This window comes from Melanerpes formicivorus, unplaced genomic scaffold, assembly GCF_026170545.1.
Source record: "Melanerpes formicivorus ecotype bairdi unplaced genomic scaffold, bMelFor1.0.p_v2 SCAF_2, whole genome shotgun sequence".
In the NCBI taxonomy this organism is placed as follows: domain Eukaryota; kingdom Metazoa; phylum Chordata; class Aves; order Piciformes; family Picidae; genus Melanerpes; species Melanerpes formicivorus.
In genome coordinates this window covers 31,739,927-31,756,932 of record NW_027142354.1, presented here as the reverse complement: position 1 = coordinate 31,756,932, position 17,006 = coordinate 31,739,927, and the positions used below count along the sequence as shown (strand labels likewise).

At 42.6% G+C, this 17,006-nt stretch overlaps 2 protein-coding genes across 10 annotated transcripts in view; one reads left to right on the top strand and one right to left on the bottom strand.

Annotated features, from left to right (window-relative positions):
* Positions 1 to 817: 817 nt before the first annotated feature.
* Positions 818 to 2,385, bottom strand: PIGM (phosphatidylinositol glycan anchor biosynthesis class M). Its single transcript, XM_068155322.1, has one exon. It carries the CDS (start codon positions 2,202 to 2,204, stop codon positions 945 to 947), a length of 1,260 nt encoding a protein of 419 aa, XP_068011423.1. The 5' UTR covers positions 2,205 to 2,385; the 3' UTR covers positions 818 to 944.
* The window catches only part of RGS7 (regulator of G protein signaling 7), a 315,923-nt gene continuing 300,829 nt past the window's right edge, over positions 1,913 to 17,006 (top strand). For 8 of the 9 annotated variants that reach the window (XM_068155236.1, XM_068155265.1, XM_068155301.1 and 5 more), the window contains exons 1-3: positions 2,547 to 3,081; positions 4,362 to 4,456; positions 9,316 to 9,524. In XM_068155236.1, the coding sequence (XP_068011337.1) occupies positions 9,435 to 9,524 (90 nt within the window). In that variant the 5' untranslated portion in view covers positions 2,547 to 3,081; positions 4,362 to 4,456; positions 9,316 to 9,434. Of the gene's footprint in view, positions 2,013 to 2,546; positions 3,082 to 4,361; positions 4,457 to 9,315; positions 9,525 to 17,006 lie in introns of those variants that run through there. The other variant, XM_068155272.1, reaches the window with a different exon arrangement.

Sequence of the window (17,006 nt, the reverse complement as noted above, 5' to 3'; positions counted from 1 at the left end):
CCCTCCTACCCTCTAACACATCAGTACCTGCCCCCAGCTTGGTATCATCTGCGAATTTACTGATGATGAACTGAATCCCCTTATCCATATCATCAACAGAGATATTGAACAGGATGGGGCCCAGCACTGATCCCTGGGGGACACCACTACTGACTGGTGCCAGCTGGGTGTGGCACCATTTACCATCACTCTCTGGGCTTGGCCCTCCAGCCAGTTCCTAACCCAGCATAAAGTGCTGCTGTCCAAGCCGTGGGTTGACAGCTTTGCCAGGAGTTTGCTATGTGTGATGGTGTCAAAGGCCTTGCTGAAGTCCAGGTAGACTACATCCACAGCCTTCTCCACATCCACCAGGCAGGTCACCTGATCATAAAAGGAGATCAGGCTGGTCAGGCAGGACCTGCCCCTCCTAAATCCATGCTGGCTGGGCCTGATCCCGTGGCCATCCTGTTAAGTCAGATCAAGATGATCTGTTTCATAGTCTTGCCTGGCACTGAAGTCAGGCTGACAGGCCTGTAATTCCCTGGCTCCTCCTTCTGGCCATTCTTGTGGATTGCCATCACATTGGCCACCTTCCAGTCATCTGGGACCTCTCCAGTGAGTCAGGACTGTTGAAAAATGGAGAGCAGCTCGGCCAGCTCATCTGCCACTTCCCTCATTACCCTGGGATGGATCAGTCCAGCCAGGAGCAGCAGAAAACAGGGTTGGAAACAATGCCAGAAAGGTTACAAGCCAGTTTCAGGGACTACATGGGTGACAGGTATAACTGCACCCACTGGGAATATGCAGGGCAACTAAGACACATCAGTGCCCTCACAGGTCTGAAACAGTGTAGTTTATATACATTCATGCTACAAGGTACATGCATTTACAATAGAGACAGTGCTGGTGATATGAAAATTCTTGTCCAAGGACAGTAGGGCTGTTTCTGGATTTTGGATTGTTTATTACTGTTGTTTTTTTGCAACTATTGCATCTTTCTGATAATGTGAAATAATTTGAACAATTATGAAACTATTAATTAAAAGGAAAAGCAAGCCTGCCAACCATATGAATAAAAATGTGTTATATCCCTTGAACTCCAGAAAGTAGGCAGATGCAAGCCACAGGCCTTGTCCAACAAACCACAGGAAGAGAAGCAGCGTACTACGCCGCCAGGACATCTTAACACTAGGCATTATGAGGGGCAAAAGGCAGAGATACCAGACAAAGTACTGGGATGTGCATACTTTGTTAAAACTCACAAAAATAGCAGTGTGTAGGAAACAACAGAAGGGAAGATCTCTGTAAAATGCTAAGGACACAACCAGGAGCATAAGCAGCTGGGGTAGGAAAGCTGCAAGCCCAAGAACAAAACTCCATTTGCTCTCTGCAGTTAGGTACAACATGTAGAAATAGGGAGAGAAATTATGACGGCTATCCCTCCTAGTCAGGTGGTAGAGGTAGGCATGCTCCAAAAACTCCCAGCCATAGAGGTTATAAAATGCAACAGTCAAGGCAGCCAGCATAGATCCAGCAACTGTTCCAAAAACCAGCACATTGCGGTTCAGCATCTTGACGAAAAGCTGACACAGGTATGCTACGAACGTAAACTTTGCTTTTTTGTCACTCCCCAGCTCCACTGCCCCTTCGCCGCTGCAGCGTTTGCTCTGCAGATGGAGCACTATCGGCAGCGCGTAGGTCAGTGGGTATATTTTCATGTGCACCGACAGCCCATAGCAGACTGCGGCTTTCCCTACGTTCCCCCGCTCCACAAAGTAGAGAGTAGAGAGCACCAGCAGCGCGACTACGGCCTCTGCATTGCCCCGGCTAGAGACGGCCATGGGTAGAGGGTTAAAGAGCCAGGCGGCGGCGCAGCACCCGCAAGCCTGACCAGCGGCGGCACCGCGGTGCCGCAAGATCTGGTAGGCGACGACAGCAGCCGCCAAGTCCCCCGCCACGAAGAGCAGTTTCCCGAAGACCTCAGCGAGGTAGACGTTGGGAGTCAGGAGCCAAGCCACGAGCGGGGTGTAGCGGTAGGTGGCTCGTCCGTAGGGCGACCGCCCCTCGGTCACCAGCCGCGCCGCGTCGGTGAAGACCCGGTAATCGACGTCGGTGTAACGTACCCGCATGGCCCCGTCCTGGTGCAGGCCGTACAGCACCAGGCCCAGCCTCGCGAGCAGCGCCGCGCCCAGCGCCGCGCCCACCCCCGGCCACCCCCCCGCCATCCGTCTTCGGGGCCCGTCTGCTGCCGCAGCGCTCTCAACCGGCACCGTTGGGCGTGAAGAGGGGGTGGGGGGGGGAGAAGTAGGGGAATGGCTGGAAGGGTTCCCGCTCGGCGGGGAGGAAACGCAGCCCCACAAACGAGCCGCCGCGCGCGTTCTCAACTTCCGCCTGTGCGCGGGGGGACGAAAGGGGACGGCGCACGCAGGCGCGCGCACTCTACGGCCGTCTGGCGGCGGCGCTTGCGTGATGGGGGCGGAGTAGCCTTTGCCCTGGCTGGGGTGTTGCTGTTACGGGTGTTGGAAGCGCTGTGGCTTGTTGGGTGGGTAGGAGCGGGTGGTGTGCGGTCAGGTCCTCTCAGGTCTTCTCAGTGGCCGGTGGTACCCTCCTGCCTATCAGGGCTACAAGTACGTGTGTCCTTCCCTCCCTGACGCTGCGAGTCCTAAACCGGGAGTGCCACTATCTCGGCTGTCCCTGCGTGTCCAGTGCAGCGCGCCTGCGGGAAGTGGGAGGCGTGTGGAGCTGCGCGCTGTAGCTGCCATTGAGTTGAGGCGTTGCACTGGTGTTTTATATTTATTCCACTAGACTGCGTTACTCTGCCTCGGTAAGCGCGGTGTCTTATCGCTGTCTTGAGCCTCGCTAGAGGAGGAGCAACTTTGTCAAAAGACGTAAGGAGAGCTGCGGGGCCTCACCGTCCACGTTGCTGTTGCTCCTTCCCCTTCTCAAAAAGAGCATCATGCGGAGCAAATCTGTAAGGCTCTATATGGGCAAAGTCAACACATGCAGTAGTAGTTGAGAAGAAGGTAAAATAACATCTGTTATTTACCTTCTGCAGATGGCTGTGCTTTGCCTAGATACATGAGCTCACTCTAAAGCACTTAGGTAAGCATCCTTCCACGGTAAATTTTTTATTTACTTGGATCAGAAACAGTACCATGAAAATCAGATCTTACAAAATGTGATTTACAATAAAGAAATTAATTCCATTGTAATTAGAGTGGGAGTTTTGTATGGTTTTCAAATAGTTTTCCTTGTCAGGATATTTGCTATAGATTGTATCTCATGTTTGAATTGTGGCTGACTGAAGACTGGGTATATCTTAACTAGGACTATGGATTTAATGTTAGGACTGTGCAGGATCTTTGTTAAAGAGAAACTTTGTTCATTAAAAAATTGCATTTTCTTGTTTAGTAGTTAATTGCAAGTGAAATGAAGCAATTCAACTAAATGTTTTGGAGTTGCAGCATTCCTGGCTCACATCACTTAAAGAAAAGAATGTGTTTTTTCTCTGATCAGGAGACACTCATCAGAGAACTGGGAATAAGTTTGCATTTGGCACAGATGTGTTGGAGGGTGGCCTAACTTGTAGGCTATTCAGGGAACAAAAGATACTTCTGTTCATGTACACACAACTGTTTGTGTGTGTGGTTTTTTTCCTGTTAAGACTGTTTTACTTTGCGTAGTAATACGATGGTGTATAGGCTAAGGTGTCCAGTGGAAGAAGCATGATAACTAACTAACCTGGAGAATCTCTTTTTCTTCTGTCTGTATGAGTCATCAGATATGTACATATTACATAGTAAACTGGACATCTTAAACAAGAAAGTTCAAGACACTTCTTCATTAACTCACCATATGATATCATTAAGTGTGAAAACTGATGCTTACAGTATTTGTGGGGTAGGGCACAAAGGTATTGTTGCTCCTTTGTAAATAATTGCATAGAATAGACCAGATTGGAAGAGACCTTCAAGATCAGCGCGTCCAACCCATCAACCAATCCAACCCACCTAAACAACTACACCATGGCACCAAGCACCCCATCAAGTCTCCTCCTGAACACAATGATACTGCTGATACTACTGCTGTTCTACCTTAGAACAGGAAAGATTGGTAAATTAGTTTTTTCTCCTTCCTTCTTTCATATAGCTTGTTTAAGGAAGGTTGTTGCTCATAACGAACCATGCTTGTCACATGCCTACTTTCTTCCAGGCTTCTTTGAGATTGTTGTCTCTATCATTTCAGATCCTTTGAGGAAACTTTGTCAGAACAGAATGCATTGCAGTTTATTTGTTGAAATGTCTAATTTGCTTAAATAATGCCAGTTTAGTAAACTTAGGAGTTTGTGTGTTCTTCTGATGATTTTTGTCTGGTTTTGACAGTTTGTTTTCAGAGAAATTTTTTATTTCATCTGAAATCAATAGAAATTGTGGAGTTGTCCTTAGTGACTGTTTATCTGGATTCTAGAGAGGAGAAGGTAAGTGATTTTAAAGGATTATGATGTTAATGAAAGAGAAAATCTGCCTTAGCTGTTATTGCATATACTGTGACTGAGTTAGAAAAAGAGTTTCTTTGCTTATCTATAATTTAATGTCCTGAAAATAAGCATGAAGCTCTTCAGAGATAGAAAGTTTGGCTCAAAAAATGTTTGGCTTTAGATTTGATACCAGCTTGCTTAACCTGATTTGTTGTGTACTCTAATGCAGGAAGGAGGACAGTCTTATTAAAGTTATAAATCTGTCGTTCCTGTAAAATGCTGCTTTAATTTATACAAGCCACCAGGAATCACTTCTAGAAAACACTAGGAGAGAAAACCTAATCAAGCTGCTTGAACTGCAGCTAATTGATTGTGGTACACATGAAAATACAGTATGAAGCAAAGTGTGGAGTTGGCTATAACCATGGATATTAATTAATAGGAATGTAGATATGCATATGTATATGTGTGTTTTTTTGCCCATTGTCTGCCATGCATTTTGTTTACACAGTCTCCAACATGGTACTGTCAGATTCTATTTTACAAACTAAGGTCACATGCATATATGTGCTTCTGTTGCATACTCATGATGTGGGATCATAAACCTAATCTCAAATTTTAAGTTTTCATGTCTTCATCTTCTCTAGTAGAGATTGCTCTTCAGCAGCACTGGGGCATATATTTGGGAAACTCTCTTAAACACCTTATCATTACTTAAGATTCACATAGCAGTAAGCAGTGCAAGGACAGTGAAACTGAGGCCTTGATACGCAAAGTGCGCTAAGGCCTGGTGGAAGTTTTTACCATCTGAAAAATGGTGCAAGGAAGGAGAAGTGTTGGGTTGAAGTTGTGAGACCCTCATTAAGATTCAGGCTAAACAGGCTTAAATGTCTGAAAAGTTATGGAAGAAAGAACAATAAGAGGCTTCATAGGAGGAAGGCACTTGAAGGATCCTTTCATGTGCCATGTTTTAGCTCATTCTACTGAGGTGGTGGGGTAAGGCACTTCTCATGCAAGTCTCTTCTCCAGTTAGCTAATTGTTAAGCTATACTTTGGGATTTTGTTAGGAGATAAAATTTGACCATAACAACTAATACATGTTAAATTGTCTGACTGTATGTGCGTAAGTTCATATGTGTAAAAGGTGATAGGGAAGCTGAGTATTAAACATAGGAAGGAAGATCTTGAACAATACCTGGTATACAGCTTTCAGACTTCTGAAAGGGAAGACTGCTATATTGTAACTTATTAAAATTATATATTTTTAAACTATTATTTGAGGTATCTTTAAATTTTCTTGGGTTTTGAACCTGGAATGTTTCCTTACATGATAAATACTTCTGCTTATTATATATTTGTAAACTGACAAATTTTGGATAAGGGGATTAATACAGTCTGCTTCTGGCAGTACATGAAATCTGGTGGAAAAAGTGATTAACAGTTATGTTAGATAGTGTGGGCTTGATAAATTGTATTTGCAAATATAACTGATGCCTTATAAATATTTGCAGTGTGTCAAAGCTTAGATATTACTGGCAAAAGGGAAGTGTCAAGATGATGTAATTACATATTAATTTCTGCTTTAGTACTGGAACAAATAATTCAGGAGTTCTTGCAAAAATAAGATGGAAAAAAAAACCACACAGAACTCTTCACAGAAGAAAATCACTATTGTAAAGATAAGGCCACCACTATTCGCTTAAGCTTTTCCTGTTAACGTGTTTACTTAAAAGTGATATATTTATGCCCGCCCTTATTCACACATTGTTCTAAAAATGTGGCTATTCAGAGAATGTGATCTGACTTGCAAAAAAATGTGTGTTTTTTTTCACCACATGATCTTGCACAGTATGCTTAAAAGTGGTTTGCATGGTTCTGCTTAGTGGTTTTGCTGGTTTATATCAGTGTATTAGGTAAAATGCTAGTTGGAAAGGGAAAATAAGAACTGGATAAAAAATAGGGAAACCTGTTAAAGATTAGTGGATTAGGATTCCAGAAGTGGAAGTATACAACAAAGAATTTAGTTGAATTTCCTCTGTGGGTTTTGGGTTTTATTGCGTTTTTTTGGTCTATTACTTCTGCTAACCAAAGAGTGTGTAGAATGACCTGATGAAAATACAAACTAGAGCCAAATGACAAATTACAAATTCAAAAGGTTCTGACCATTGAACAGATGCCAGTGTCACACCCAGAAAGCCTGAGTGTCTATCACTGTAAAAGGTTAAATCTAATTGTGTTAGGAACCATTTCTTGCTAATCTATGAGGATGCAAGTGAAGCAATAGGTATTGGGAACTGGTGAAGTCTCTGTTAGAGGACTTTATAGACATGTATATATGTATTTACATATTAAAGCTATATATATAATTACTATATATAAATGTTATGTATGTCTGATAAGGATAGTTAAGGAGTAATAGTCATGTTTTCCTGAATGGCCACAATTTTTAATCTCTCTAGATACCTGTCCTGGTTTAGCACAGCTCCTCTTACAAGCGTCCCTCCCCACCATACAGGTGGGAAGGAAAAGGACCTGAGAGGAAGAGTTGAGATAAGGACAATTTACTACTCTCTGGCAGGAATATCAGATTACCCAAAAGACAACAAAACATATCAGGGTCTGCAGCATCCAGGGAGCATACAAAATGCAAACTGCAAACCACAAACCACCTGTGAACCACTCCAGCTGAAAACCGGAAAAGGAGGGACATACTCCTGCCTGAAAGCCGGGAAAACCCCACAAAAATCCAGAACAGAAAGGTTTACAAGTTATAAGATATACTACAAGTCCCATAAGCTCCTCCTAATTCCTTGTCATGCAATGAGTATGATGTGAGCATGGCGTAGAATATACAATCCAGCTGGCACTGTGCCATTGGGGGGTTGTAACCCCATCCTGTGTCCCTTGTCCCTTCTAATGGGGCCAGTCAGCTTAAATCAACACATTACCTCTGTAAGGTATTACCTCTGAAGTCTAAGGTAGTGGAGCTTAAGAATGTCAGATATGTGGGATCCATCCTCTGTTCAAGCAATAACATTTGTGACACTTTACATAAGATTAGATTTGGAATGTTAGCATCTGAGATGTCCTTGATTCAAGAGTCATTACCCATTGGTGCAGCCAGCCATGTGTCCTAAATGGCATTCAGTCACAGTACTTGATTTTTAAGTGATTAGGGGAAAAAAAAACCTGCATTTTTACTTTAGTTTTAGTTTATAGTAACTGAATTAAGTGTTTTCCAATTCTTTGTAGAAGGAAAAGAGACAAAAGCTTGGAATGTATTTGTTTCAATCTTCTCACACAGTTCTTTTATCAAATGTAAAGGGCAACCTGTAATTAGTGGGGTAATGGGGAGGGAAGTCTATCTTCTGAGCCTAAGTTAGACCACCATCTTCTACATCAGTGAGACCTCCACTACTCAGTTCCTAGTTCATGTATCTCATATTGAGATACATGAATGAGATAAAACTGTTCTGAACCTCTGGTCTTATTTTTTGATTGACAAGTAAGCACCAAATATAGAAAGAAAATCACTTCAACTTTCTGCTAGTGAGCTGGTTTATTTAACACTTTCAGAACAGATGGGACAGGCATGAAAAGGTGCAAGAGGTAATAATTTGTTTAAAAATAAGTCTGAATTACTTTATTTCAGTGGCTGAAGTAAGAAGTTTTTAAAGTGCAGAATTCTAGGCTTACAAGCTACAGGAGCTATGGTTGAGGGTGGGAGTTCATAAACGTCCAGCTTGTGTTGTTCCAAAGGTACTGGAATACAAGCCAGCTCCATGGGTAGCTAAACTATGGAACCCTGGCCTCTTCTACTTTAAGCAACAGTTGGCTTCCCTGGGACCCAGGAACATAGGAGTTTGATCAAACCTTTTCCTGAAGAAGAGTAGTCAGACATAGCTTCTCTTAGTCTTTCCATCCCTTTCCTTGAACTTCATTTTCTAGTGAGGATACTGTTTGTGCTGCTGCTGCTTCTCCCGTAGTCGGGAAATCACATTTTACCCAAATGCCCAGTTTTGTAAAATTGGTGAGAATTTAATCTCTGACTGTTACTCAGTGTTATGCTACTGCAGTAGAAGTGGGGAGACAAACACAGGTGTTATGGTCTTACTGTGCCCAAAGTACAAGGAAACATTTCTGATGAATAATGTCATTAGCAGAGGACCATAACCTGTCATAACTCCTTTTCCAGCCATTTAACTGTCTTTCTATGCTGTGGTCTTTTGTATTTCCTGAATAAGAGAATTAAAATAAGAATTAGTGTTATGCCAACACATAGTAAATAAAGCACTGTAATGGAAGGTACAGGAATGACAGATAAGAAAAGGAACTAAAAAAGTGGTATAACTCTCTGTAATAAAATTCTGTGGAGAAAAAGGTGAAATGTGATTTATTTGCTGTTGCAAGTTTGGTCAATAGCCATAATATAGCCATAATAGACCTCTGTCTATCACTTAGTATATTTTGTTTCATTTAACTAGAATAAGCAATAAGATCAGGTACATGTTAATTAAAAAACACAGCTATTATTTGCAAGTTCAAATACCATTTGTTAAGAGTTTTTGTTGGAAAAGAATTGGTTTGAGATCCTAGAAAGGGTTACTTTGCACAATTGCTAAGAAAATGTATGAAGTCCTTCGGAGTGTTAAGTAATTTACTGAGTTGTAGGACACCTGCATTTGGAAAGGTTTAAGGACATCATCTTCATCCCTGAAGGTACCATGCAGCATAATTGTGTAACCTCTCATGGTGGGGAAAGTCAGCTCTTACCTTACATTTTGATCTAAACCTTATGTTTTGGAGGTTTGTTTTTTCATTTTGAAGAAATAACTTTTTTTTTTTCTTTTTCAAATGAGATTGAGTAAATGTTGAGGATTCTGTCTGGAGACTTGCCAGAGGAGTAGAGCACTCAAGTGCTTCTGCAAGTTTTGAGAAAAAAGTCACTGACTAACAGAGATGTTACTGCTTCTGCAAGATGAAGGACTGCAGCAGGAATTCAAGACACCAGGGACCCTGGGCATCACTCCTAAGCATTGTGATCAGAAATCTCTCCTTCTTCCAGAAGGTATAGCTGTCTAAATGTGCTACAGTTGTCACATACCAGGCTTTGTTTTTTTGTGGCTGTTTGCAATTACGCAGAGATATAAACAAGTAATTCTACTTACAGATGTAGTCTTTAAACTAAATCTCATGGAGTTGTCTAACAGTAGGGGCTATGCTCACTGTTTCTTATGCTTTTGAGCATCAGATGGATTTCCAAGAATGTGGTGGGTGTGACACTTTTATTTCAGTAGATACAAAATGAATTCAGGCCTGTAAGCATTGTATTGAACAATAAATATAAATAAAAGTAGATGGCTTTTGTATTATTACACCTTCTTCACCACCCACATGGAAGAGTACTCATGGTTTAGTACTCTGAGGGTCTCACAAACCTTGGGATTTTCCTGGTGATATTTCTAATCTGGTTTCCTGGGAGACAACAGACTACCCTGCATATCGGACCCTCTTTTCCTTTCAGAAGAGAGTTACCTACAACTATGACTCTCCTTTTCTTCATGGGAGTACTAGTAATACTGTGGCAGATAGTTCTTTTTGATGTTTGTGAACTCTCCAGTGTGGTGGAATTGACATAGTCTGTTGACTGCTTCTCCACCTCTAGAACCTCATATCTATTGCATAGTGACACCTAATGAGGCACGATGGGAAAGGAGAGGGTTTGCTTGCCTTCTCTAATAGGAATTTACTTCTATTCACTACTTATTTTCAGGACCCTGCCTACATCCTGGTGGGGGAAGGATGCCAGATCCCTTTGATAGTGAGGTTTTTGTAATAATGCTTCTTGTCTCAAGGAGGTCACAGTATGATTCCACATGTCTTTCTCCAACTCCTTAATGTTCCTTAGCCTTTCCACTTCCTCTCTTATGAGGTCTCTCATGAGACTTCCTTTTACCCCATGGCAATATGGTGCAGCCTATATAACCATCTGTGGCTGTGCAGCTGATCAGAAGAAACTGTTAGAAAAGGCAGTGCCCCACTGCCAGGGCTAACTGTGCTGGAAAGGCTCCAAAGCTGCTGTTTGTGAGGAGACATGGGTAATCCTGTGGTCTTGCCAAAGGTGTAGTTTGCTTCCAAGTGTGTGTAAGTTCTGTCTACCTAAGTAGAAAAGGCCTGGGTGGAAAAAACAAATTGTTACCTTTGCTCACGAAAGAATGCTTTGGATAAGGCTTGGTACTGCCAGCATGTATACTCTGTGTGTGTGTAAAATGTGAATAAAGATTATCTGTTTACATGTACTCCAAAAGTTCTGCAAAAAACAGTTCTCTTTTGCATAAAACTTCAAATACTCCCTCAGGAATGGAAATTAAATACTACCACTACCTGTGGTGCTTTTGGCCTTAACCAATAAGGGCTTCCCTGTCTTATATCACGAATAATTTTAAATTGGTTAAATAGCTGGTTTAATATCTTTTGAACTTAAAGGGTGTATTAACCCATCCACAAGAAGGGCTGGTTGGATGAGCCAGGGAATTACAGGCCTGTCAGCCTGACCTCAGTGCCAGGCAAGATCATGGAACAGGTCATCTTGAGTGCAATCACACAGCACTTACAGGATGGCCAAGGGATCAGGCTCAGCCAGCATGGAATTAGGAAGGGCAGGTCCTGCCTGACCAACCTGATCTCCTTCTATGATCAGGTGACCCGCCTGGTGGATGTGGGGAGACCTGTTGATGTAGTCTACCTGGACCTGAACAAGGCCTTTGACACCGTCCCCCATAGCAAACTGCTGGCCAAGCTATCAGCCCATGGCTTGGATGGGAGCACACTGCGATGGGTTAGGAACTGGCTGGATGGCCGAGCCCAGAGAGTGGTGGTGAATGGTGCCACATCCAGCTGGCGGCCAGTCACTAGTGGTGTGCCCCAGGGATCAGTGCTGGGCCCTGTGCTCTTTAACATCTTTATTGATGATCTGGATGAGGGCATTGAGTCCATCATCAGTAAATTTGCTGACGAAACCAAGCTGGGGGCAGGAGTTGATCTGCGGAGGGTAGAGAGACTCTGCAGAGGGACCTCGACAGGCTGGACAGATGGGCAGAGTCCAATGGCATGAAATTTAACACATCCAAGTTCTGGGTTCTGCGCATTGGCCACAACAACCCCATGCAGTGCTACAGGCTGGGGTCAGAGTGGCTGGAGAGCAGCCAGGCAGAGAGGGACCTGGGGGGTACTGGTCGATGGTAGGCTGAACATGAGCCTGCAGTGTGCCCAGGCAGCCAGGAGGGCCAATGGCATCCTGGCCTGCATCAAGAACAGTGTGGCCAGCAGGAGCAGGGAGGTCATTCTGCCCCTGTATGCTGCACTGGTTAGGCCACACCTCGAGTACTGTGTCCAGTTCTGGGCCCCTCAGTTTAGGGAGGATGTTCGCTTGCTGGAACGTGTCCAGAGAAGGGCAACAAAGTTGGTGAGGGGTTTGGAACACAAGCCCTATGAGGGGAGGCTGAAGGAGCTGGAGTTGCTTAGCCTGGAGAAGAGGAGGCTCAAGAGTGACCTTATTGCTCTCTACAACTACCTGAAGGGAGGTTGTAGACAGGCGGATGTTGGTCTCTTCTCCCAGGCAACCAGCACCAGAACAAAAGGACACAGTCTCAGGCTGCACCGGGGGAGGTTCAGGCTGGATGTTAGGAAGAAGTTCTATACAGAGAGAGTGATTATCCATTGGAATGGGCTGCCTGAGGAGGTGGTGGAATCGCCATCATTGGAGATGTTCAGGAGGAGACTTGATAGGGTGCTTGGTACCATGGTTTAGTTGATTAGGTGGGTTGGATTGGTTGATGGATTGGACATGATGATCTTGAAGGTCTCTTCCAACCTGGTCTGGTCTATTCTATTCTATTCTATTCTATTCTATTCTATTCTATTCTATTCTATTCTATTCCTGAGGTTAAGCTTTTTCCCTTCTCTATTTTCTAGAGATGTCATGGTCTTCTAAATATTGTTTTGATAAAGGATCCACAGTTTTCCCAAATGTTTTAAGTGTGTTTTTTAGGAAAATTAGGATCTGTCTTTTAAAGGCTGTTAGCTTCTGTCCTGTGTATATTTATTTATTTAAAATAGTTTGTCAGGTAGGTCTCCTTAAAAAAGTACCCTGAGTAATAATCCTACCTTACTCCTTTTGTTCTATCCTATTCCATTGTGCATAGTATCTAAAATGCAATTGTACTTTGCACTACAGAATCATACTAAAGAGAGACTGTCCTAGAGACTTAGCTGTAAAGGATGTAGCCTTCAATAGCCATCTGTGGAAATTCACTGGTTGATGTGTTGTGGGTTTTTTTTGTTTGTTTTTCTTGTTTGGCTTTGTTGTTGTATTTTGTTTGTTTTTCTGATCACTAGTGTTTTTTGTCTCCTAGATATTTATTTGTCTACTCTTCATTTAAAATCTGACAGTTGCTTATATACATTTTTCTGTTTGGACCATGCCCTTTGCTGCATCAATCTCTGGTGGTGGTGCTTCTGCAGATTATAATTACCTGATAGCAAAGTTCATGCTAGTTTTGCTGCTGTCGTTAGCAGTTACAATTCTGTCCTTTGCTCACCTCCTTGTTACACAGGATGACAGTCCCCTAACCTTATGTACATGGGTCTTTTAACTCAGACTTTAGAGCTTGTTCATTCACTGTTGATTCAAAGCGACAGCTGTGCCATCAATCTGTTTGTCAATCTTTCCCCATTTGGTGTTCTGGAGTATGCTCTCCTTCCCACATATGCTCACAGATGCTGTCTGGTCCCTTGTGCTCTGCAAGTGTGCTACACCTGGATCAGAAAGTGAGGGTAGATGGTATGAGACCTTACTGTTTTAATGTTAAAACTCCTATCATAGGAAAGTAAACCCCCGGTAGAGAATTTGGGCAAGCTGTGTTTGTAAGACTTGGGACAATTCATATGCAGTGTTCTATATCTGCAGTGTAACTGGCAACAGGCATACCACTTGTTTCAGTATTGTTTGGCTTTCTTCATTCTGGTTACACTTGAATTTCAATATTTGTCTTTGCTGACTGTCACATTGCTGAGTTTTACAGGTTGTTGCCAGAATTTGAGCCTGCTGACATAAACTTTGCATAAGTCTAAGTATAGAGAATCAACTCTCTATGGCAGGAGTGTTTGGACCAGGTGGTAGCACATAAGCCTTTCAATGGGAAGGTTGTGAGTTTAAGCCTGCAGTGGGCAGGAGTATTCACACTAGGCTATTCACACAGGGCAGCAGGGTCCTCCCTCCCTAGTCATGAGGTCTGTGGTGACAGGTTGGACTCGATGATCCTCGAGGTCTCTTCCAACCTTGGTGATACTGTGATATACTGTGATATAACTAGTGATTATCCAGTGTCAGAGCAGATCCTGCTTTGTTTGTGTACAGGAGAAGATTAAGGAAGGCTGCCTTATGAGAGGCAGAGAATAGCTATATCTAGTATCAGTTTGAAGCTTTCAAAGAGATGATTGTGCCAAAAAGTACAGCAGAAAAATATCCCCTGGGTAAAGTGTACATTAGGTTGAAATATTGATGCAATGCAAAGTAACAGTAGTTTTCCTTATTTTGATTGCATTGCATTTGTACAAACTCTAAGGTAAATATTTCTGCAAAGATGAAAAGTCATAGGATCACAGAATCAACAAGGTTGGAAGAGACCTCAAAGATCATCAAGTCCAACCTGTCACCACCGACCTCATGACTAGACCATGGCACCAAGTGCTACGTCCAATCCCCTCTTGAATACCCCCAGGGATGGTGACTCCACCACCTCCCTGGGCAGCACATTCCAATGGCGAATGACTATCTCAGTGAAGAACTTTCTCCTCACTTTGAGTCTAAATTTCCACTGGTGCAGCTTGAGACTGTGTCCTCTTGTTCTGGTTGCTTGAGAGAAGAGACCAACTCCCTCCTGGCTACAACCACCCTTCAGGTAGTTGTAGAGAGCAATAAGGTCTCCCCTGAGCTTCCTCTTCTCCAGGCTAAACAATCCCAGCTCCCTCAGCCTCTCCTCATAGGGCTTGTGTTCAAGGCCTCTCACCAGCTTTGTTGCCCTTCTCTGGACATAGGATGTTAGGGGTTGGAAGGGACCCTCAAAGATCATATTTTCTTTTTTTGAAACTTGAACTTATTTTTTTAATATACATTAAGCCAGATACGTAATATAGATTGAGTTGTGCATGCAACAGATTTGCTCACTGCAGCGTTCTTGTCCATTTTTGATTTTTTGGATATAAGAAATGAGGAAGGCTAGTGGCAAGTTTGGAATAGTGAGTGTAGAAAACTGGCCTTCATTGCAGTGTAATCTTTGGGGAAGAATCAACAAATGGGGCTCCATGTTTGGAACAAAACATAAAGCAGAAGTGAAACACAGTGTATTTGTGTTAGATGTTTACTCTGAGATAATATTTACTTATACAGCATGCTCCTCTGTTGCATGACAAGAGCACACCCAATAAAGCTGCTTTGAAGGGTTCTTTATTTTTGTAAAGGTAAATATTTTGTTGTATGTCAGGGAAGAGAAAAAAGGATGAATATCTTGGAAACCAATGTTGGCAACATTGTGAGGCAAAATCTTGATGAGGAAAAAAGATCTTAATACAAGATTAGTGTACTATTAGATTCTGTTAGAAAGTTTTACTGACAGAAGGCCCTGTATTTTAAGTTGTACTTGAGAGGGAAAAAAATGTTGAAGGTAGTAATAAAGTATGTGCCATTCTAATTGAGACTGCCAAACTGCAGGGACGCCCGCATAGTTTCTGCCCCTAAAGTCCTAAACCACTTTTTTTTTTTTCCTATTTCAATAAATGTGGCCAGTTCTGAATGTATGTGTAAGAGAGATAAAGAATCCCTAACCAGCAAATCATTTGATATTAGAATAGAACAGAATTAATCAGGCTGGAAAAAAAATTCGAGATCATCAAGTCCCACCTATCACCCAACACCATCTATCAACTAAACCATGGCACTAAGTACCTCATCCAGTCTCTTCCTAAAAACCTCCAGTGATGGTGACTCCACCACCTCCCTGGGCAGCCCATTCCAATGGCCAATCACTCTTTCTGTGAAAAACTTCTTCCTAACATCCAGCCTAAACCTCCCCTGGTGCAGCTTGAGACTGTGTCCTCTTGTTCTGTTGGTGGTTGCCTGGGGGAAGAGCCCAACCTCCACCTGGCTACAATCTCTCTTAAGGTAGTTGTAGATAGCCATGAGGTCTCTGAGCCCCCTCTTCACCAGGCTAAGCAACCCTAGCTCCCTCAGCCTTTCCTCATAGGGCTTGTGCTCCAAACTCCTCACCAGCTTTGTTACTCTTCTCTAGACACGTTCCAGCAATTCAACATCTTTCTTGAACTGAGGGGCCCAGAACTGGACACAGTACTCAAGATGTGGCCTAACCAGTGCTGAGTACAGGGACAATTAGATCCCAACCAAAACTTTTCAATAGTGAAGCCTGTTTTGATTGTCCATATAATTAAGACATCTTTGAGTCTTTAATTTTTTTACTTCAGTCATATATGGTGTATAATAAATCAACTTTTCCTGTTCAAAGAAGGAAGGACAGGATTTAGATTTTGCCATTTGTTTCTAAAAATATTTTTTTCAGATAAACAGTTCTGTGTATTTTCCTCAATTTTTTCTTTCCCATTCTCTTCAACTTCTAACCTGAGAGCTCAATGAACAGTATGAGATGCTATCCTCCACAAAAGTACTCTAGAAGGGCTTGTAGGAATCTGCAACAGGTTGAAGACTGCTCCTTAACCCAGACAGTTCAAGCATGTAGAAATTCACCCTTCTGTCTTCCTTGTTCTTAGACTTGTATTTTATCCGTATGCCTTAATTGATTTTACAGCTGAGAAAGGTACTTCTGTGGACAAGTGACTCTAGGATTACTCAGCAGTGTCGAACAGTTATCTGTTCTCCTTCAGATTCATGTACAATCTGTCTCTCTGCCTACACACCAGCTCTCACTTTCCCTTCTAGCTTCTTTCCCTGTTTCAGTGTTGGCTACCTTGGATTCTCAGTTCATGTTCTTTTGTTAGGACCAGAGAGTTCTAGTTTCCCATTTCCAGGAGGAAAGTATTTGTTTGCTCTTCATCCAAATGTGTTCCTCTACATCTCTTGTGGAGGCTTCATGTAGAATGCACAATTTCCTTCTTCCAAAAAGATAGTGGTTCAAAATGGACTCTGGACTCCAGCTTGGCTCAGAACAGTCCAAAAGAGCAAATGCAGAGAAATGCTTGATTATGGCAGCCTTCATCATCTTGGGGAAGACTTCAGAAAAATTCACATTTAATAGATGATATTATCAGCTTGTTGTGTGCTTGCTTATTCAACCAAGAACTATTTTAATGAGACATATAGTATCTACATTTCAGAGTCAAGGACTTCTCAACATGACAATGCTTGCCATAGAATTGACAGGAGGCATATCTGCTTAAATTTTTAAATAAGAGTATCTGTATTAAACTAAAAAAGGTTATTTTAAGTGTGTAGCTCTTGCCTGTGTGATTTTTTTTTTCA

Bases quoted from the DNA above. Each gene is read 5' to 3' on its own strand.
- PIGM (XM_068155322.1), bottom strand. From the start codon at position 2,204: ATGGCGGGGGGGTGGCCGGGGGTGGGCGCGGCGCTGGGCGCGGCGCTG.